The sequence below is a fragment of the Scyliorhinus canicula genome, chromosome 4, assembly GCF_902713615.1.
Source record: "Scyliorhinus canicula chromosome 4, sScyCan1.1, whole genome shotgun sequence".
Classification (NCBI taxonomy): Eukaryota; Metazoa; Chordata; class Chondrichthyes; order Carcharhiniformes; family Scyliorhinidae; genus Scyliorhinus; species Scyliorhinus canicula.
Genome location: NC_052149.1, coordinates 181522035 through 181545344, shown reverse-complemented (window position 1 = coordinate 181545344; position 23310 = coordinate 181522035). Strand labels below are relative to the sequence as shown.

At 45.0% G+C, this 23310-nt stretch overlaps 1 protein-coding gene across 1 annotated transcript in view; it reads right to left on the bottom strand.

The window, feature by feature from the left end:
* Positions 1 to 23310, bottom strand: part of unc5a (unc-5 netrin receptor A) — a 717175-nt gene that overhangs the window by 93167 nt on the left and 600698 nt on the right. Inside the window, exons 10-11 of the mRNA XM_038795643.1 lie at positions 10584 to 10671; positions 1851 to 2019 (exon numbers count right to left, since the gene is read on the bottom strand). Of these exons, the coding sequence (XP_038651571.1) occupies positions 1851 to 2019; positions 10584 to 10671 (257 nt within the window). The remainder of the gene's footprint in view (positions 1 to 1850; positions 2020 to 10583; positions 10672 to 23310) is intronic.

Here is a 23310-nt window from a genome sequence, read left to right as displayed (position 1 = left end):
TACTGATTGGCATGCAAGTTGTAGCTTCTCAAAGTTAGCAGCACCTTTTTCGATTTACCTGTTGCTCCTTGCATGCCCTCCTGCATTCTTCACCAAAGCTGTTTGTACTTATAAGAAAGTATTTCAGAATCCAAGTATTGGGGTTCATGCAAGAGCTTGCAGCTGAACACCGCATTGGAACCTCTCAACAGTTTTATACCTTTAAGCTGAAGGATGATGGAATGATTAATGCAACAACAAGCATGGTGCAGACAACTATTTGCAAGCTGATGGTAACTGGCGCTGGGCACGCGCTTCATCTTTAGTCAAACTTGTGCCCCTGGACAGACCTCTTCTATCAATGACAGCACTGAAATTATGTTTAAGTTTTTCAAAAGATTTAACTGCTCATTTAAAAAATTAATTCCAACTCAACTAATGAGCTATTCCATATCTTATTGTTTCTGGTTCCCTAACTGCTAAAAAATACATTTGAAAGCTCATTAACAAGGTCCCAAGTAACCATAGATTTATTATGAACTTTGCATCCTATTTGGGAGTGGATAATGAGTAGTATAGAAATGTTTCAGTTGTTATCCATCTGTGGTTACTGGACTTAATTTCTATGGTGGGATTTCCATAGTTACTGAATAAAAGAGAGGAATTAGTGAATGTTAAATCAAAACTATCGTCACATATCTTAAGGGGCATGTTAATGTTGGCTTGATGAATGATACAGTGCAGGTGCATTGCAACAACATAATTATGCAAACAAAATCTTGACTTTGATAAATGACCTTTCCATTTATTCCCATTTACAAAGAAGATAGTGATGTTGTTTTGCCAAAACTTTCCGAATACAACCATTGAAACAAAAAGAATAATTCATATCAGTTCATGATATTTGTTGATAATAGATTAATTCTGGAGTTCAGCTTCAAGAATTATTTATAAATGACACTGACTGATAGAACATCAAATTCAATAAGTATAGTAATTTGTGAGCTGGATGAACTTTAAGATAGCTGGATTCTCGTAAAAATACAAATAATTTGCTACCATGTCCCAGAAAACTGAACATGCCACCTTTACATGGTCTACATGTTCTTCACCCAAAGGGTTGTGAATCTATGGAATTCCTTGCCCAGTGAAGCAGTAGAGGCACCTTCATTAAATGTTTTTAAGATAAAGATAGGTAGTTTTTTGAAGAATAAGGGATTAAGGGTTATGGTGTTCAGGCCGGAAAGTGGAACTGAGTCCACAATAGATCAGCCATGAACTCATTGAATGGTGGAGCAGGCCCGAGGGGCGAGATGGCCTACTCCTGCTCCTAGTTCTTATGTTCTTACATATGATCCCAGTCTGTGATCATGTGACTGATTCTAAATGCTTGGTAGGCAATGAATTCTGGCCAATACATGTTGCTTTGTCCATTGTCATCTATATTTCAATAGCAAATAAAGCACATTTTAATAACTCCTTCAAATGTAGATATCTGTATACTATTAAAAATCTAGCATTGAGCATGCACTTTCAGTCTATAACTTTACTTATTAACATTGTAATTGTTGGATTATTTGTCACTGTTTCACATGTTGTAAATTATGTCAATATTTTGCATTCAATACTACTGGTCCACTGCTGTGAGGTAGCTACAGGCTGTGACCATTAGGTGGATCTATGCACAACGTTTCTGTTACTCTGATACCATTTTCTAAATTTACCCAAACCTTCAGATTAATGAACGGAACATGAAAAATGTATGAGTTATATAGTACATTTTTTCTTACAGCATTATTTTAACATTGGTTATCCTTTAATTAAAACTGTCATACATGAGAATGAAACGTACAACATTATTGCTTCTTTACCTCCCAGTTTCCTTGAGGTGATTGTTTCTTCAGCTTTATGGACCAGTTCTCCAGATTTCCTTCTGCGCAGTGCTGAATGCTAAGAATGACTGGCCCAGTTAGCAGGACACCTGGAGGCCCACAGCTTACAACTGGACTAAGCAGGGTCTGGCACCCTGCTAGAGGTAACCTCAATTATAAAAATGGTAAAAATGTAATGAACAATACAGAATAAAATGCATAAAATGTATAATTCAGTTCTATGCTTGCTATTATTTATTTTACAATTTAGGTCCAAATGCACTTTAATAAGCTCACTTAACTCAAACAATAATATAATGTGAAGATTGCCGTTCTCTTTCTGGGCTAAGATATTAAAAGACCTATATGCTATTTAACTATGTGAGGACTGTGTAGGTTTTCTCTTGGCCCCAGAATTATGAGAATATTTTGGGTTAAGAGTTTACTTTGTTTCCCTGTAGATCGAGAATTCTACTTTACAAATTTCAGGACTTGTTTTTTAAACAAATGTTATATGGTACAAAAACTCTGAAATTCTGTGATGGAAAGAATTAACACAGGGGCCAAGCATCCAGTTTTGCTTTCCCTCATGAGCAAGGTTTTTTCTCAGCTTTACAACTAGAACCGAAAGCACAACTTAGATCAGAACTTGGTGCGTGATGAGTCATGGCTGCAAGTGTATGTCGTTCGACAGCACATCATTGCCATTCTAGTTCTCTTGGAGACTCAGGCCAGGGTTCTCCAATCAGAGTTCGGCCTTCCACCACTGCCAGCTGGAACAGAGAACTTGGCGCTCAGCCAGAACTCCATTTACTGCAACAGGACCGGCGAATCCCGCCGGCGTGAATGGACGAAGAATTCCCTCCTCAATGTTTACAGAGATTGAAAATAATGATGATGTGCCAAATACAACAAAACTAATGAGATGCCTAACATGTGTTATGATATGGTGATATTTCAGAAAAAAATACTGAGGTAATGGTTGCTTTTAGATAAACAACTCTGGGAAATGACATTGATGGATTTCATCAAATGAATGACATGCAATCCCCTGTTTTTCAAGCCAAATTACAAATTTTTATTTTATGTTAATAAACACTTAATAAGTTTAAACATGCATTCATGGCAAAACTAGAACTTCAATTACACTCTGGAATCAAATCCTGACTAGACTCTAGTAAGAAATGCAGCAAACCCACAGAGAAACAGGTCTTAAATAACTTTAGTTTGACATCGCAATTGAGCAATACTCAATTGCAGTGCAAAATACTCCTGATCACTTCTGAAAATTATTCTGAGTTAATCTGAATATAATGTAACACTCTAGAATCTAGTCAGGATTTGATTCCAGAGTGTAATTGAAGTTCTAGTTTTGCCATGAATGCATGTTTAAACTTATTAAGTGTTTATTAACATAAAATTAAAATTATCTCTGTAACAGCTAAGAATAGGGTTCAGCATAAATCTTGAACTAAGAGTTCTCTCTGGGTAGGAATATTCCAGCTGGAGAGAATGCATTACCAGACTGGAACCAATACTGACGCCTTCATTCTCATAGTGGCTGCAGGATAACTGGCTGTTTATATGAGATATAAAAATAGGACAGTGTTTGAAACTCCAGAGGGGTGCCCCCCCCCCCCTCCCCCCACTCCCCATCATTTAACAACATAGTAAATGTAGAAGAAATTATCCCTCGACAGCAATTGGGAGTGGAAGATAACCTGGATAGGTGTCTCTCTCTCTATTCAGGTAACAAGTCCTAAGAGGGCATTGGTGATCACGGGCTCATGGCTATGCTTGGAACTGCATTGGTTTGCCAATGCTTCCGCATATGACTGATCAGGAATCACTCCCACTCGTCGCCCCTGCCACAGCCATATGTTAAACGGATTTACAAGTTTGGCTACTTTATGATGGTCCTTTGTCATCAAGTCTTGGAGTGGAAATTGAACCGGAGCTTCTGGTTCAGAGGCAGGGCGACTACTGCTACACCACAAGATCTCCCCTTGACAGGAGTCACAAAGAAAAATTGCATCTGATGGAGCCCAAATTTCTGTCCACTTAAATTTGTAACATTAAAGATCATTGATTTTCTTCCAGGCATTCTACCCAGTTGAAGTCCTGCATAAAGTATTCAAGGTCACCATCAGACAAAAAATCTTAAAGTGGGCCCGGCAGGCGAAATCGAGCATAGAACATAGAACATAGAACAGTACAGCACAGAACAGGCCCTTCAGCCCTCGATGTTGTGCCGAGCAATGATCACCCTACTCAAACCAACGTATCCACCCTATACCCGTAACCCAACAACCCCTCCCCCCCCAACCTTACTTTTTAGGACACTACGGGCAATTTAGCATGGCCAATCCACCTAACTCACACATCTTTGGACTGTGGGAGGAAACCGGAGCACCCGGAGGAAACCCACGCACACACGGGGAGGACGTGCAGACGCCGCACAGACAGTGATCCAGCCGGGAATCGAACCTGGGACCCTAGAGTTGTGAAGCATTTATGCTAACCACCATGCTTCCGTGCTGCCCATAAATATGTGGGAAAGGAAGATCATAAGGGTGTACCAGGACATTGGAGCGGACCTGGCCAAAAGAAGGGCTGAATTCAACAGGGCCAAATCATCACTCTCCAAAAATAATGTGAAATTTGGGATGTTATTCCTGGCCAAACTCTGGGTAACATTTGAGTGGAAGGAGCTGTTTTTTTTAGAGTTTTTTTTAGAGCGAACAAACTGGGGGAGGGTCAGCTGCAACGGCCATCATGAAAGCGACAGGGATGGAAAAGAAAGGAAGAATCGGAACAAAAAGCGGAGGGCAGAGTGCAAACAGAGACAATAAGGTCACGAACTGTACACATGTGTTTGGTGGACTGCGCGGGACTGTACTGACTCATTCCCAGGCTCGTTCCATGTGTCAATGCAATGGGGGGAAGCGGAGCAAGGTGAACGGGGGTGAGAAAGGCAGACAGAAGGGCGAGACAAGGGCTAGCAAAAGGAAGGTAAAACAGGACCAGAGCAGGGCAAGTACTGGGAGGAGGGCCACCGTTCCAGTGAGGACGGCCAACACGTGAGGGCAGGAAGAAAGGAGGACCGCGGCACGCCTCATGGGAGAGGGAGCGCCTGGCACAAAGAGCGGGGGGGGGGGGGAGGGGGGGGAGAACACAGGGGGAGGACAGAGGGACCAGGGACAATGGGGTGGGAGCGGAGTCGGAGGGAGAGCGCAGAACAGAAGAGAAGCAAAGAGAAGGATGAGGTAGATAAGCAGAACGAGCACAAGCCTCGGCGGACATGGAGCAGGACGAGGAACCAAGATGGCACCACCAACAGCCACTTGGGAGGGCTGCAGGGCAGAGAGAGATCCTGGAGTGCAGGGGCGCAGCCACATGGCGTACACTCAGCTGGGTGTTGGGTGCCCCCTGGACAAAAGGAAACCCCGGAGCCCTTGGGGCCTGACCTCATTGCCAGAACAGCGGCCGTGGCCATTTGGGACGGCCCCCTAACGAAGGGAAACCCCAGAGTGCAGGGTACATTCACCAGGTAAGTATGGGTGATCCCGCTGGACTGGGGGGTGTCGAAAACCCCCCACCAGGATTGTTACCTGGAACGTAAGGGGACTCAACGGCCCGGTGAAAAGATCCAGAGTCTTCACCCACCTAAGAAGCAGACATAATCTACCTACAAGAGACACACCTGAGGAGAAGGACCAACTGCTAGTAAGGGCTGGGTGGAACAGACATACCACTCACGCTACGGGATGAGGGCTAGGGGGTGGCAATATTAATTAGCAAGAGAACGAGGTTATGGAAACCAAGGCAGTTACAGACCCAGGGGGACGTTACATCATGGTCAGCGGTGTCCTGGAAGGGGCACCGGTCGTACAGGTAAATGTGTACACTCCCAACTGGGATGCCACATAATTCATAAAAAAGACCATGGCAGAAATCCCCGACCTTGACACACACCGACTGATCATGGGGGGCGAATTCAACTGTGTACAGGACCCACTGACCGACTGATCAAATCCCAGAGCAGGGAAAAAGACTGGCATGGCAAGGGAACTGGGAGCATTGATGGAGCAGAAGGGGGCGGTGGACCCATGGAGGTTCCTGCACCCGGGAGAGAAGGAATTTTCATACTTCTCAAAAGTACACAAGGTATACACCCGTATCAACTTCTTTGCAGTGGGGAAATCGGTGCTTCCAGGGATCACGGGAACGGAGTACTCCGCGATCGTTATCTCTGACCACGCTCCACACTATATGGATGTGAGGTTGGAGACAGGCCGGGCCCAATGCCCCACGTGGAGGCTGGACATGGACCTCCTGGCCGACAAGGCCTTCTGTCAAAAAACATCGTGGGCCATAGGCGAATACGTTAGTAACAGCCAAAAAGGGGAGGTCTCACCCTCCACGTTCTGGGAGGCACGGAAGGCCATGATTAGAGGAGAGATCATAGCCTACAAGGCAAGCAGAGGTAGGGAGGAGAGGGTGGCCAGGCAACAATTGGTGGACTCCATCCTGGAAGACGACAGAATATACTCCGAGGCCCCGACTGTAGAGCTGCTGGCGGAGAGAAAATAGTTGCAAATGGACTTTAACCTGCTATCCACTAGGAAAGCAGTGTACCATCTCCACCAGACACAGGGGACATTCTACGAACACGGAGACAAGGCTGGCCGCCTATTGGTTCACCAGCTGAGAAAGCAGGCAGCCACAAGGGAAATAGCGCAGATAAAGGATAGCAGAGGCAGACAGGTAACAGAACCAAAGGAGGTCAATCGGGCATTTGAGACCTTCTACCGGGGACGGTACCCCTCCGAGCCCCCAACGGGGGCACGGGGATGAAACAGTTCTGTGGCGGACCGGAATTACCAGTTGTGGGGGAAGACAGACGGGGGGAGCTGGAAGCACCAATGGACCTGGGAGAAATCATGGAGAGCATCAGCTCTATGCAGGCAGGAAGGCACCGGGACCCAACAGGTTCCCAGTGGACTTCTACAAAAAATTTGCACCAGCCCTGGCCCCACACTTAAGGGAGATATTCGTGGACTCACTGGCAAGGGGCACCGTAACCCCCACGCTAGCGCAGGCGACAATTTCACTGATCCCTAAAAAAGATAAAGACTTGATGGAATGTGAATCATAGAGACCCATTTCAATGCTGAACGTGGTTGCAAAATTACTTGCAAAGGTTCTGGCCAAAAGGCTGGAGGGCTGTGTACCAGAGGTGGTCGCAGAGGACCAAACTGGCTTTGTCAAGGGTAGGCAGCTCATAGCGAACATCAGGCAGCTGCTGAATGTAATAATGACCCCCTCTGGGGAGAGAACACCAGAGGTGATCGTCTCCCTGAACGCAGAAAAGGCCTTTGACAGAGTCGAATGGAAATATCTCCTCTAGGTACTGGAACGGTTTGGGCTAGGAGCGGGGTTCACCATCTGGGTGAGGCTCCTGTACAACACCCCCAAAGCGAGTGTCCGAACTGACACCACCAGCTCTGAATACTTCCAGTTGCAGAGAGGAACAAGCCAGGGCTGCCCCCTGTCTCCACTCTTGTTCGTGCTAGCGATCGAACCCCTGGCGATAGCCCTGCGGGAAGCGAAAAGCTGGAAGGGAATCCGGAGAGGAGACAGAGAGCACAGAGTTTCACTCTATGCAGATGACCTGCTCCTCTAAGTCTCAAAGCCACAGGAGGGACTGAAGGCAATACCACAAATACTGAAAGAGTTTGGTACCTTCTCGGCCTACAAACTTAAACTGGGCAAAAGAGAGGCATTCCCAGTGAACCCAAACAGGGGAGGGAGAGAGCTGGAGGGGCTCCCGTTCAAAATAGCCCAGAACAAACTCCGTTCCTGGGGATCCAGATGGCCAGAGACTGGACATAGATCCACAAGTGGCACCTGACCAGCCTGGTGTAGGAAGTAAAAAGAGATCTTCAAAGGTGGGTCTCACTCCCACTCTCCCTTGCGGGGAGAGTGTAGACGATCAAGATGAACGTACTGCCAAGGTTCCTCTTCCTGTTTAGATCCATTCCGATCTTCACCCCAAGGCCTTTTTCCAAAACATAGACAGCCTAATCATGGCGTTTGTGTGTGTGTGTGTGTGGGGGAGGGGGGGTGGGGGGGGGGGGGGAGAACCTGAGAATTCCCAAACAGACACTGCAAAGAAGGAAAATCAAATGGGGTTTGGCCTCACCAAACCTACAATACTATCACTGGGCAGCAACAGCAGAAAGAATGAGGGGATGGGTACAAGAACGCAACACAGATTGGGTATAAATGGAGGAGACATCCTGTAAAGGAATGACTCTCCAGGCCCTGGCCACAGCAGCACTCCCCAACATCCTCCTCAACAAGGTACACAACGAGCCCAGTGGTAGCAGCCACGCTGAGAACGTGGACCCAACTGAGACAACACTTCCCAAAATGTCCCCCATGGCTCCCGTATGCGGCAATCACAGATTTCCCCCAGCCATGCTGGATACCACCTTCAAAAAATGGAGGTGGGGGGGGGGGGCACATTGACGGTTGGGGACTTCTATGTAGGGCACAGACTGGTGACACTAGATGAACTGACGAGGAAGTGGAGGCTAGCAAAACGACAGGAAATGAGACACCTCCAAATAAAACACTTCCTCCGCAAAGAGACAGTAGGGTACCCCGGGGCCCCAGAAACCACACTACTAGAGGACCTGATAGGCACAAGCAATGAGAAAGGTGGGGGGGGGCTATGTGGGAAAATATACTGACAGCTACTGGACAGAGTCTGGACTCCACTGGACGAGACCAGACAAAAATGGGAGGACGAACTGGGGACAGAGGTAGGATGGGGACTCTGGAGCGAAGCACTGAGCAGGGTGAACTCCACTTCCTCCAGCACAAGGCTAAGTCAATTGCAGCTCAAAGTGGTGCACAGAGTGCACCTGACCAGAACCCGAATGAGCAGGTTCTTCCTGGAGGTGCAAGACATATGTGAGCGGTGCCAGAGGGGTCCAGCCATCCACACCCACATGTTTTGGGCTTGCCCCAAGCATGCTGGGTTCTGGACAGCCTTCTCCGAACCAATGTCCAAGGTTGTGGGGGTGAGGGTGAAGCCATGCCCGATAGTGGCAATCGTCGAGGTTACACATGGTGAAGGCGGCCAATGCCCTTGCTTTCGCTTCCCTAATCGCACGCTGGACAATCCTGCTCGGCTGGCGATCGGCAGCACCGCCCAAAGCTGCAGACTGGCTCATTGACCTTTCGGAATTTCCCCACCTGGAGAAGATTAAGTACGCCACCCGAGGGTCAGAGGAAGGCTTCCTGGATACTTGGGGGCAGTTTGTCGGCCTGCTCCAAAACCTGTTTGAGGCCAGCAACGAGGAGTTACCTAATAATAATTTTTTTTAAATACCAAGATAGATAAAGTACCAAAAGACTGCACAACCCGGAAGGGGGCGGGGGGGGGGGGGGTCTGCGGGTGGGGTGGTGGAGGGCGGGGGGGGGGGGAGAGGAAGGTGGGGAAACCACAAGAGATAAGGGGGGACACTCCCTACCTTTTTTTCTTTTTTTTCTCCACTCTGTCGGGAAAATAAAATAAAAGCACAGCCGAAGCCAGGGGAGTGGGGGGGGGGGGGGGGGGGGGGGGGGGGGGGAGAGGAGAGGGAGGAACCATAGACCAATCAAAAGGGCAATGAAATGCATATCGGGTCAGTTAAACAAAGGACAAACTAAACCTCTCTGTATAATAAAGGAAATTAGCGCGGGCGAGAAGAATGTGATGTGTATGAATTCAACTGGGCAGCACGGTAGCATTGTGGATAGCACAATTGCTTCACAGCTCTAGGGTCCCAGGTTCGATTCCGACTTGGGTCACTGTCTGTGCGGAGTCTGCACATCCTCCCCGTGTGTGCGTGGGTTTCCTCCGGGTGCTCCGGTTTCCTCCCACAGTCCAAAGTTGTGCAGGTTAGGTGGATTGGCTATGATAAATTGCCCTTAGTGTCCAAAATTGCCCTTAGTGTTGGGTGGGGTTACTGGGTTATGGGGATAGGGTGGAGGTGTTGACCTTGGGTAGGGTGCTCATTCCAAGAGCCGGTGCAGACTCGATGGGCCGAATGGCCTCCTTCTGCACTGTAAATTCTATGATCTATGATCTATGAACTGCTTATAAATATGGGAAATACCAATAAAAAGATTTGTAAAAAAAAAAGGTTACCATCAGACTGTACAACGCTCCGGATCACTAAAGTTATATGTATACCATACAGATCGTAGAATCATAGAATCCCTACAGTGCAGAAGGAGGCCACTCGGCCATCGAGTTTGCACCGCTGCTCTGAAAGAGCAACCTACCTAGTCCCACTGCCCTGCTCTGTCCCTGTAACCCCATAACCTCACCTGACCTGCGCATCTCTGGCCAGTAAGGGGTAATTTTAGCAAGACCAATCCACCTAACCTGCATATCATTGGACTGTGGGAGGAAACCCAAGCACCCGGAGGAAACCCACACAGACACGGGGAGCATGTGCAGACTCCGCACAGTCACCCAGGGCCAGAATTTAACCCGGGTCCCTGGTGCTGTGAGGCAGCAGTGCTAACCACTGTGCCATCGTGCCGCCGCCCCCCCCCCCCCCCTGTGATGATCCTAGACTTTGCATAGAAGGGATAAACATATAACTTTGCTGAAAATATAGGAAGAAGTAGAAAGAGAATTGCAGCATGATTTAAGGTTAAGTTATTACATACCTCACATCCTCCTTTTTGTGGACCGTAAGATATAATTCATAAATCTTGCCTCGAGGAATGGCTTCTGGTGGAATAAGTAAACTAACCCCTATAAATTAAGAAGAAATTGAGAGTTTGTCTCTTGTCACTTCAATACCAATTAATGTTCACAGAATAAAATCTTTATAAAACTCTTTTTTCTGGGTGGAAAAACTGTATGGAACCATTTGTTTCCCCACACCTTGCTGCATTAGTCTCATTTTGGTATTGTGCCATCTACTGTTGTCAGCTCTTTTCACATAGCTCCTCTAACTTACAGATAAGGCCAATACTGAATTGTCATCACATGCCATTAATACAGCTCATTTTATTCTCTTCTTTGGGTTAAATGAATGTTTGTGGGTTTCCATCCATGGTGAAATAGATGACCATAAGGTCAAAAGACGTAGGAGCAGAAGTCGGCCACTTGGCCCATTACGTCTGCTCCCCCATTCAACGAGATCATGGCTGATCTGATGTGATCTTCAACTTCACTTTCCCACCTTACCACTATAACACTTGATTCCCTCACTGATTAAAATCTGTCTATCTCAGCTTTGAGCATACTTAACACACCAGCTTCTTCAGCTCTCTGCTGTAGGGAATTCCACAGATTCATTACTCTCTGATAGAAGAAATTTCTCCTCATCTCTGTCTTAAATGGGCGACCCATTACTTTCTGATCTTAGACTCTCCCACACGAGGAAACATCGACTCAGCATCTACCCTGTCAAGCCCCTTGAGATATCTATATGTCTCAATAAGGTTGCCTCTCATTCTTCTAAACTCCAATGAGTACGGGCCCAACTTACTAAACCGCTCCTCATAAGAAAATCACTCCATACCCTCGATCATCTTCACTCCATACCCTAGTGAATCTTCTCTGGACTGCCTCCAATGCTAGTATATATTTCCTTACATAAAGGAGACCAAAACTGTTCACAGTATTCCAGATGTGATCTAACTTGTGCCTTGTATTGTTTTAGGAGGACTTCCCTGTTTTTATACTCCATTCCCTTTGAAATAAAGGCTAATGTTTTTGCCTTCCCAATTACCTGCTGAACTTGCATGCTAACTTTCCATGATTTATGCACGAGGATGTGTAAATCCCTCTGTGTTACAGTTTTATGCAGTCTTACTCCATTTGAATAATAGTCAGCTTCTTTATTCTTCTTACCAATGTTCATAACTTCACATTTTCCTACATTATATTCCATCTGCCAAGTTTTTGCCTATTCATCTAACCTGTCTATATCCCTCTGAAAACTGTTATCCTCACCACTTGCCTTCCCATCTATTTTTGTGTCATCCGCAAACTTAACATAGTGCATTCTCTTCCCTCGTCTCGTTTATATTCATAAAATTCATGCAATGAAGGCAAATCAGATTAAATGACATAGAGGAAATGTAACTTAGGAAAGGTTACTGATCGAGGTGTTAAGATTCAAAACAGAGGTATAAAAGCCAACATAAGTGTACTTTACCTGAATGCCCGTAGTATTCGGAACAAGGTAAATGAGTTGATGGCGCAAATCATCGTGAATGACTGATTTAGTAGGCATTACTGAAACATGGTTAATGGATGGTCACGACTGGGAGTTAAATATCCGAGGGTATCAAACTATTTGGAAGGACAGAGTGGATGGTAAGGGGGGTGGAGTAGCTCTGTTATTTAAGGATGACATCTGGGCAGTAAGGGATGACATCGGTGCAATGGAGGATCAGGTTGAATCCATTTGGGTGGAAATCAGGAATAGTAAGGTGAAAAAGTCACTGATAGGAGCAGTCTATAGGCCACCAAATAGTAACATTATGGTGGGGCAGCCAATAAACAAAGAAATAACTGATTTATGTAGAAATGGTACAGCAGTTATCATGGGGGATTTTAATCTACATGTCGATTGGTTTAACCAGGTCGGTCAAGGCAGCCTTGAGGAGGAGTTTATAAAATGTATCCACAATAGTTTCCTAGAACAGTATGTAATGGAACCTACAAGGGAACAAGCGGTCCTAGATCTGGTCCTGTGTAATGAGACAGGATTGATTAATGATCTCATAGTTAGGGATCCTCTCAGAAGGAGCAATCACAATATGGTGGATTTTAAAATACAGATGGAGGGTGAGAAGGTGAAATCAAACACTAGTGTTTTGTGCTTAAACAGAGGAGATTACAATGGGGTGAGAGAAGAACTAGCTGAGGTAGACTGGGAGCAAAGACTTTATGGTGAAACAGTTGAGGAACAATGGAGAACCTTCCAAGCAATTTTTCACAGTGCTCAGCAAAGGTTTATACCAACAAAAAGGAAGGATGGTAGAAGGAGGGAAAATCGACCTTGGATATCTAAGGAAATAAGGGAGAGTACCAAATTGAAGGAAAAAGCATACAAAGTGGCAAAGAATAGTGGGAGACTAGAGGGCTGGGAAATCTTTAGGGGGCAACAAAAAGCTACTAAAAAAGCTATAAGGAGAGTAAAATAGATTATGAGAGTAAACTTGCTCAGAATATAAAAACAGATAGTAAAAGTTTCTACAAATATATAAAACAAAAAAGAGTGGCTAAGGTAAATATTGGTCCTTTAGAGGATAAGAAGTGAGACTTAATAGTGGGAGATGAGGAAATGGCTGAGGAACTGAACAGGTTTTTTGGGTGGGTCTTCACAGTGGAAGACACAAATAAATTACTGATAGAAATGAAGCTATGACAGGTGAAGATCTTGAGATGATTGCTATCACTAAGGAGGTAGTGATGGGCAAGCTAATGGGGCTAAAGGTAGACAAGTCTCCTGGCCCTGATGGAATGCATCCCAGAGTGCTAAAAGAGATGGCTAGGGGAATTGAAAATGCACTAGTGATAATTTACCAAAATTCACTGGACTCTGGGGTGGTCCTGGCGGATTGGAAATTAGCAAACGTGACACCAATTGTTTAAAAAATGAGGTAGGCAGAAAGTGGGTAATTATAGGCCAGTGAGCTTAACTTCGGTAGTAGGGAAGATGCTGGAATCTATCATCACGAAAGAAATAGCGAGGCATCTGGATGGAAATTGTCCCATTGGGCAGATGCAGCATGGGTTCATAAAGGGCAGGTCATGCCTAACTAATTTAGTGGAATTTTTTGAGGACATTACCAGTGCGGTAGATAACGGGGAGCCAATGGATGTGGTATATCTGGATTTCCAGAAAGCCTTTGACGAGGTGCCACACAAAAGGTTGTTGCATAAGATAAAGATGCACGACATTAAGGGTAAAGTAGTAGCATGGATAGAGGATTGGTTAATTAATAGAAAGCAAAGAGTGGGGATTAATGGGTGTTTCTCTGGTTGGCAATCAGTAGCTAGTGGTGTCCCTCAGGGATCAGTGTTGGGCCCACAATTGTTCACAATTTACATAGATGATTTGGAGTTGGGGACCAAGGGCAATGTGTCCAGGTTTGCAGATGATATTAAGATGAGTGGTAAAGCAAAAAGTGCAGAGTATACCGGAAGTCTGCAGAGGGATTTGGATAGGTTAAGTGAATGGGCTAGGGTCTGGCAGATGGAATACAACGTTGACAAATGTGAGGTTATCCATTTTGGTAGGAATAACAGCAAAAGGGATTATTATTTAAATGTCAAAATATTAAAACATGCTGCTGTGCAGAGAGACCTGGGTGTGCTAGTGCATGAGTCACAAAAAGTTGGTTTACAGGTGCAACTGGTGATTAAGAAGGCAAATGGAATGTTGTCCTTCATTGCTAGAGGGATGGAGTTTAAGACTAGGGAGGTTATGCTGTAATTGTATAAGGTGTTAGTGAGGCCACACCTGGAGTATTGTGTTCAGTTTTGGTCTCTTTACCCGAGAAAGGACGTATTGGCGCTGGAGGGTGTGCAGAGGAGATTCACAAGGTTAATCCCAGAGCTGAAGGGGTTGGATTACGAGGAGAGGTTGAGTAGACTGGGACTGTACTCGTTGGAGTTTGGAGGATGAGGGGGGATCTTATAGAAACATATAAAATTATGAAGGGAATACCTAGGATAGATGCGGGCAGGCAGTTTCCACTGGTGGGTGAAAGCAGAACTAGGGGGCATAGCCTCAAAATAAGGGGAAGTAGATTTAGGACTGAGTTTAGGAGGAATGTCTTCACCCAAAGGGTTGTGAATCTATGGAATTCCTTGCCCAGTGAAGCAGTTGACGCTCCTTCATTAAATGTTTTTAAGGTAAAGATAGATAGATTTTTGAAGAATAAAGGAATAAAAGGTTATGGTGTTCGGGCCGGAAAGTGGACCTGAGTCCACAAAAGGTCAGCCATGATCTCATTGAATGGTGGAGCAGGCTCGAGGGGCCAGATGGCCTACTCCTGCACCTAATTCTTTTGTTCTAACAGTGAACGCTGCATTCAAAAGGCCAGAAATCCCTGGGAACAGGTATTGAGGAATGGAGGGAACAGTGGGATACCTACTTGTCCTTTGATCATATATCCTATGATTCAAAATTTTACATTCAGGCACCAGAGCTGATTCGGCGAGTGGCATATAATGGATAGAAGAGGGACAGCAGGGTACTTTAGTACAATGAAAGAGGATCAATAGTTTCAAATTTGCCACTTTTCCAATTGTGCAACTGGTTATCACAGGGCAAGTCTTTTTTTAAAAGGATGCTGGATTCACTTCTTCCTGAATCACATTCTAACATAGCAGTGCACTTGCTTGATCCTGTCATTTTAAATAAGTAACATTGTGGTTATACTACTGGACTAATAATCCAGAAATTTCAACTAATAATCTGGAGACATGTATAAAACCTTACCACAGCCACTCTCAATAAAGGTGATCATTTAACTGGCAGACTATTATAAACTATATTTGGTTCGCTGATATGTTTTAGAGTTGCAAATTGACCATCTTTGTACAGCCTGGTCTATATGTTACTCGAGGCCCCTAACAATGCGGTTGATTTCTAACTGTCTCTGAAATGGACTAATAAGTGAACTTCTCAAGAGCAATTGGGGATAAACAATAAATGCTGGCTTTGCTGGTGATGTTTCATCCCATGAATAGATAAAATAAAAAGTTCCACTTCTGATGATGTCCATATGAATAAGGTGGTTACAGGCTTAATTGCCTTGAAATGAATCTTATTACAAATTCTTCTTCTGCTTGGGAATTTCAGCATTTTATCGCTTTGTCAGAAGTGTTTAATCAGTGGACCTCTGAGCTTCTTCTCCAAGCAATATTTTCCCTCATTATTCAGATTTGAGACTCACTAACACAATCTTCAGAAACTATAATACACTAACAGATCCGGCATTGGTTCTTGATGCGAGATAGTGCTGAGGCCTTCTGAACACTGATCTTTAATGTACAGCATTATATGACTTACAAATGTCTGTGGCACCTACAGCTTGCACATCTGTTGTGCTTTTGGTTCAGTAACACCTCGATGTTTACTTAAATTACAAGATGCTCCCATATCACATTTGGAGCGCCTGACTAGTGCTGCAGATGTTCGGTGCTCAATTAGAATGGGACAGCACGGAACACCTATTCCTTCAGTTATCATAGAATTTACAGTTCTGATGGAGGCCATGCAGCCCATCGAGTCTACACCGGCCCTTGGAAAGAGCACCCTAACCAAGCCCCCACCTCCACCCTATTCCCGTAACCCCACTTAAACGTTTTGGACTCTATGGGCAATTTAGCATGACCAATCCACCTAACCCGCCTTTTATTACGCTCCTGTATTATCTTTTATTACACTTCTCTGTTTGTTTTGATATTCTACGGAGTGTAATATGTGTTACTCAAACCTTGGTTACCGATGAAGTCTTCTGAATCTTGATGAAGAAGACTGGAACTCGTCAAGTAGTAACAAAAGGTTTATTGAGAAACTATAACAATAATTACGTGAGTGCTTTACTTTAACATTGATACTGGTGATAAGGTTAACATGATCTAACTACAGTAATTATACTAACCATCTGAGCTCATCTGATACTCCTGTCCTGGTCACAGCCCATCCAAAAGAGAGACAGAGAGACCCAATGTGGTTTATTTTATACCACTGTTGGTCCGGTCCTCTAGTGATCATCTAGTGCCACTGTTCACACATTAACCCCTTATGTACATGCACATACAGAGATCACTACAACCCGCGCACCTTTGGACTGTGGCAGCAAACCGGAGCACCCGGAGGCAACCCACACACATGGGGAGAATGTGCAGACTCCGCACAGACAGTGACCCAAGCCGGGAATCGAACCTGGGACCCTGGAGCTGTGAAGCAACTGTGCCAACCACTATGCTACCGTGCAGCCTCAGTTGCATTCCTACTATTCGAGGTGCCTTTCTATTTTTCTGATTTCTGTGTAGTTCTTTGCCAGGCACTGCTACTGTCCTTAATTGTTATTGTGGGAGAAATTCCATTAGTGAAACATGTTGCACCCTTCCTGATAGATGCATTAAACTGTAGCCTACGTGTTCATAGAATTTACAGTGCAGAAGGAGGCCATTCGGCCCATCGAGTCTGTACCGGCTCCTGGAAAGAGCACCCTACCCAAGGTTAACACCTCCACCCTATCCCCATAACCCAGTAACCCCACCCAACACTAAGGGCAATTCTGGACACTAAGGGCAATTTATCATGTCCAATCCACCTAACTTGCACATCTTTGAACTGTGAGAGAAAACCGGAGCACCCGGAGGAAACCCACGCACACACGGGGAGGAAGTGCCGACTCCGCACAGTGATCCAAGCTGGAATCAAACCTGGGACCCTGGAGCTGTGAAGCGATTGTGCTATCCACAATGCTACCGTGCTGCCCAAGTAATGTTATCGTATGTTGCTTTCAAAGAGATTTTGAGTATTATTCAGACAACATGGGGAGAAGAATCACAGCACGATAGGTGCATTTTATAGAAGATTAATGAAGACCTATGCATATACAGCTCTTCAAAAATACCATCACTTTGCACTTTCCGACAGGCAGACTACTTCAACAAGAACAGCTCTCTCAATTACAGTGAGGTAACCACAGACTTGAAATTTTATGCAACATAATAGTTTCAGCTGAGCATACAGCTGGTGATAGTTGCCAAATCAACAAACCTGCAGTGCATGTGCATCATGCATGTCAGCCTCTCAAATCATCTATTTTGATAAAACGCAATCTTGTGAGACCGTTGCAAGGGGAAACCAGCCCACAATGGGCGGGATCACATTTTAGCAAATCTGCGTATTAGAGCGAGACAGTAAGCCTTACTCTAATGTGCAGATTCCCAAGGTATCTGAGACATTGAGATTCAATCCCTTTGCCTTGGGGATCTCAGGTGAGCGCTGTTTGCTACTGGTCCACACAAATGGGGGCCAGATGGAATGCCACAGGATCGGAAGCCCCCAGCTGCATGTCCTTTGGGCAGGGTGGTGCCCTGGCATTTCTGGTGCAACTGGCAGTGCCAGCAACCAGGGTATCAGGTTGGCACTGCCAAGGTGTCAAGCTGGCATTTTTTGTGTGTGCATGATTGGGCAGGTGTTATCCTCCGTCGGTGTTACATCACATTGTGTTCAGGCTGCCCCCCCCCCACCCCCCCCCCCACATTCTGTTCAGGCTGGGGTGAGGTTGCGGATTCTTTTGGGGGCCTCTGAGACCGGGACTCCATTTATAAATGGTGTTCCGATCTCTCTCTATAACAAGAGTTCTGCCGAGCGGAATTCCCCGTTGTAAAAAATGGGAATGGGGCTATGTGCGGCCATGGCCGCATGTTCCCCGTTTGGGTCCTTTATTGGAAGTGAGTCACGTTGAATAGCGATGTGTTTCTTGGCACTGTGAGTGCCGGGAAGCACGTGGCCAAACATGCTCGCGAGGGAACTTTGTTCCCTTTTGGGAAGACCACTTCCTATATTTCTGAATATTTGGCCCCTTGAGTGAGAAAAACATTTAAATGCAACCCCTCACATGAAAAGATTGGACACCCATTTTCTAATCGGGAGTGGACAATGGGCTCATAATGAATCAACTGCACGTTTTACAAAGGGCACCATTTCCTTTCTCACTGACCTCAATAAAATCTGGTGTGGTGTGAAATGCTTGCTTATTTGTGAGGAGCTTGTTTTGTACTGCTGGTGTAAACTAGTTTCACCCCCATACTTCCTCAAGACTCTAATCGTAACAAAAACCTATCAGCTCTGATAGCATCTTATTTGATCTCTTCTGCACCCTATCTGTGGCCGTTACATACTTTCTAAAGTAAAGCACCTAAAACACGGAAACAATTATAACTTCAGGCTAACAATGACAAGTGCCCTCCACTCCAAAAACATAAACCCACTAGCCAGTTTCCCCTGTTTTCTGTGCTTTAACCAAATTCCTTTCTATGTTTTGTCAATCCATTAAATGCAGTGTGCCTTAATTGAATAAAAAAGTTTCTTCTGTGGCATTTATCAAACACCTTTTGAAAATGCACGTTCTTTGCATTTCCTCCCAGTTGGTTTAATTCATTAACACTGTCACGACTGAATCCTTCAGTGTACATTAACGTTTAGATTTCTGATGATGGATTGTCTTCAGCTTCACATTTCAAAGTTTTCTTCAAAATAGTGTGGTGTAGTATGGCATTACAAATCATTTTTTGAGGTAATGCATTTTGGAAGGTCTAATGCAGGTAAGTAAGGAATATACAGTGAATGGTAGACCCCTCAAGAGTATTGAAAGTCAAAGAGATCTAGGTGTACAGGTCCACAGGTCACTGAAAGGGGCAACACAGGTGGAGAAGGTAGTCAAGAAGACATATGGCATGCTTGCCTCCATTGGCTGGGGCATTGAGTATAAGAATTGGCAAGTCATGTTGCAGCTGTATAGAACCTTAGTTAAGCCACACTTGGAATATAGTGTTCAATTCTGGTCGCCACACTACCAGAAGGATGTGGAGGCTTTAGAGAGTGTGCAGAAGAGATTTACCAGGATGTTGCCTGGTATGGAGGGCATTAACTATGAGGAGCAGTTGAATAAACTCGGTTTGTTTTCGCTGGAACGACAGGGGTTGAGGGGCGACCTGATCGAGGTCTACAAAATTATGAGGGGCATAGACAGAGTGGATAGTCAGAGGCTTTTCCCCAGGGTAGAGGGGTCAATTACTAGGGGGCATAGGTTTAAGGTGCGAGGGGCAAGGTTTAGAGTAGATGTACGAGGCAAGCTTTTTTACACAGAGGGTAGTGGGTGCCTGGAACTCGCTGCCGGAGGAGGTGGTGGAAGCTGGGATGACAGTGACATTTAAGGGGCATCTTGACAAATACATGAATAGGATGGGAATAGAGGGATACGGACCCAGGAAGTATATAAGATTGTAGTGTAGTCGGGCAGCATGGTCGGCACGGGCTTGGAGGGCCAAAGGTCCTGTTCCTGTGCTGTACTTTTCTTTGTTCTTTATTCTTTGTTTTATAATCTCATCAGTCAACACAAAGGTTCCCTTTGAGAAGCTAAGATCAGATATCTAAAATAAGATCCCTATATCTAACAAAAGTTGCAATTCAATATAGATATCAACATCTCTTTTCTCTGCCGTGAATAAATTCAATTAGCGTTATATACATTTTTCCTTGATAGGAAATAACTTTTTTGACTTGTCAGATTTATTGTTCAAACAACAAATAAATTGAAATAAAGTTCCTCACCAGAGCAGGACAATGAAAACAAAATCATATTTAAAAATAAGGAAAGATTCAATTTTGAACTGCAAAAGTTGTTTAATTAGGGTAATGTCATGTACATGTAACACTATCTAAAAATACTTGCAAGAAAATGCTTAAGTGATGAACTTCTGAGCCTAAATTAATGATTCTGTTAAAATTTTGCTTTGCTGTTGCAATTCTATTAACTCAGACTGTGGTCTGAACATTTCACTTAGATTGCACAAAATACTCGGGTGATTTGAGTTGGGTCTGGTTAATGACATTTCCTCAAATATTAAAGAACAGGTGCGAACAATCACTCTACATTGTATATAGTTACTTGTTTGGCAACAACTGATTTTGAATCACTTTACAGATGCCGGCAAAGCAGAACAATGACAACAACTATTCACTATGCCTTAAACTTGCCTCACAATACTGCTGGCACAGAAACCTTCGGCACGATTCAGTGGACTGTAGTTAAAAGTCCGCTGAACGCCACATTTCATGGGGTATTTCTCAGCGGCTGCAGTGCCAAGAAACATCTCGCTAATCAGTGGCACTTTGCCAGGTTTTTTTGCCTCGGGGAGTTTCTCCCTGCCGAGCCAGCACTTAGAGGGCGTTCCTGCTGGCGGGCTTTAGGAAAGGCTCCTTGCCGATCAGGGCACCATTTTATCCGGCAGCCCCGATCTTGCTTTATCTGCATTTGTCCCTTATAACAACATTGTTTTTAAGTACCCGACCCAAGTTTTTGAAGTTCACAGTACAAACATATATTACCTAAAGACTGCCAGTTTAATATTTAATGCAGGGGAGGCAGGTGAGGTGGTGGCATAATGTAGCTGGACGAGTAATCCAGAGACCCAAGGTAATGCTCTGGGAATCTGGGTTTGAAACATCCCACCATGGCAGATGGCGGAATGTGAGTTCAATAAAAAAATCAGGAATAAAAAATCTTAACAATGGATGACCATGAAAACATTTTGATTGTTGTAGAAACTCATCTGGTTCTCTAACGTCCTTTAGGTCAGGAAACCTGCCATCCTAACCTGGTCCGGCCCACACGTCACTCTAGACCCACAGCAATGTAGTTGTCTCTTCAATGTCCACTGAGATGGCCTAGCAACCCACTCAGTTGTATTCAAACACGACAAAAACACTAAAAGGAATGAAGCCGACAGGTCACCTGGGACTGACCTAGGCACCAGAAATTATAACGGCAAAACCACCCCATGAGTCCTGCAAAAGCCTCCTTACTAACATCTGGGAGCTTGTGCCAAAATTGGGAGAGCTGTCCCACAGACTAGTCAAGTAATAGCCTGACACAATCATACTCACGGAATTATACCCTACAGACAATGTTCCAGACACCACCATCACCATCCCTGGGTATGTCCTGTCCCACCAGCAGGACAGACCCAGCAGAGGTGGTGGCACAATGGTAGGGAGGGAGTTGACCAGGGAGTTCTAAACTTCAACTCTGGGCCATCATGTCAAACATGGGCAAGGAAACCTCCTGCTAATTACCACATACCAACCACTCGCACTCCCACCCCACTTCCCCACCATTTAGGCTGATGAATCAGTATTCCTCCATGTTGAACACCACTTAGAGGAAGACTGAGGATGGAAAGTGTGCAGAATGTACTCTTGTTGGGAGACTTCAATAAGGTTCAGTCGCACCACTACAGACCAAGCTGGTTGACTCCTAAAAGATAGCTGCTAGACTGGGGCAAGGGGTTAGGGAACCAACAAGAGGGAAGAACAAACTTAACGTCATCCTCACCAAACTGCCTGCTGCAGATGCATCTGTCCATGACAGTGACAGCTGTGTGTCGACTGCATTGCCTTTGTGGGGACAAAGTTCCATATTCACGTTGAGGATATACTCCATCGTGTTGTGTGGCACTACCACCGTGCTAAATGGACTGGAAGTGGAACAGATCGAGCAACTCAAGACTGAGCATCCATGAGCTGTTGTGGGCATCAGCAGCAACAAAATTGTACTCAACCACAATCTGTAGCTTTATGGCCATATCCCCCACTCTGCCATTACCACCAAGCCAGGGGATCAACCTTCGTTTGATGAAGAGTGCAGGAGGGCATGCCAGAAGCAACACCAGGGTTACCTAAAAATGAGGTGCCAACCTAGTGAAGCTACAATGCAGGGCTACTTGTATGCCAAACAGCATAAGCAGCAAGCAATAGGCAGATAAGCAATCCTGCAGCCAATGGATCAGATCTAAGTTCTACAATCCCACCACATCCAACTGTGAATGGTGGTGGACAATTAAACAACACACTTGAGGAAGAGGCTCCACAAATATACCCATCCTCAATGGTGGAGCCAAGCACAACAGTGCAGAAGATGTACCTGAAGCATGCGCAATAACCTTCAGCCAGAAATGCCGATTGGATGATCCAACTTGGCTGACTCCACAAGACCACAAGGAATAGGAACAGGAGTAGGCCATTTAGCCCTTCAAGCCTGCTCTGCCATTTAGTAAGATCATGGTTGATCTAACACTCAGTAAGTCCACTTGCCTGACTTCTCTGTAACCCTTAATTCCTGACTGATTAAAAACATATCGACCTCAGCCTTGAAATGTTCAAGGACTCAGTCTCCACAGCTCCCGAGGATAAATAATTTCAAAGTTTCATCGCTCTTGAAAAAACAATTTCTTCCTTAAACAAATCCATCTTAAATGAGCACCCTCTTATTTTGAGTCTATGCCCTCTGATCCTACACTCTCCCATGAGTGGAAACATCTCCCCCAACATTTACCCTGTCTAACTCCCTAAGAATCTTATATGTTTCAATCATATCACCTCTCATTCTTCTCAACTCCAAGGAGTACAAACCCAACCTGTTTGATCTTTCCTCATATAGCAGTTCCTCCATAACCGGGATCATCCTAGTGATGCACGATCAATCACTACTGAAGCGAGATTGTAGTCAAATTGAAGGCTTAAATGAACAAGTAGTTACCCCAGCAGCTCCGGTCCAGAATGGCTGCTGTGGGTTAAACACAGACGCTTATGCTCCGCCTGCTGGGAGGAACCAGCAG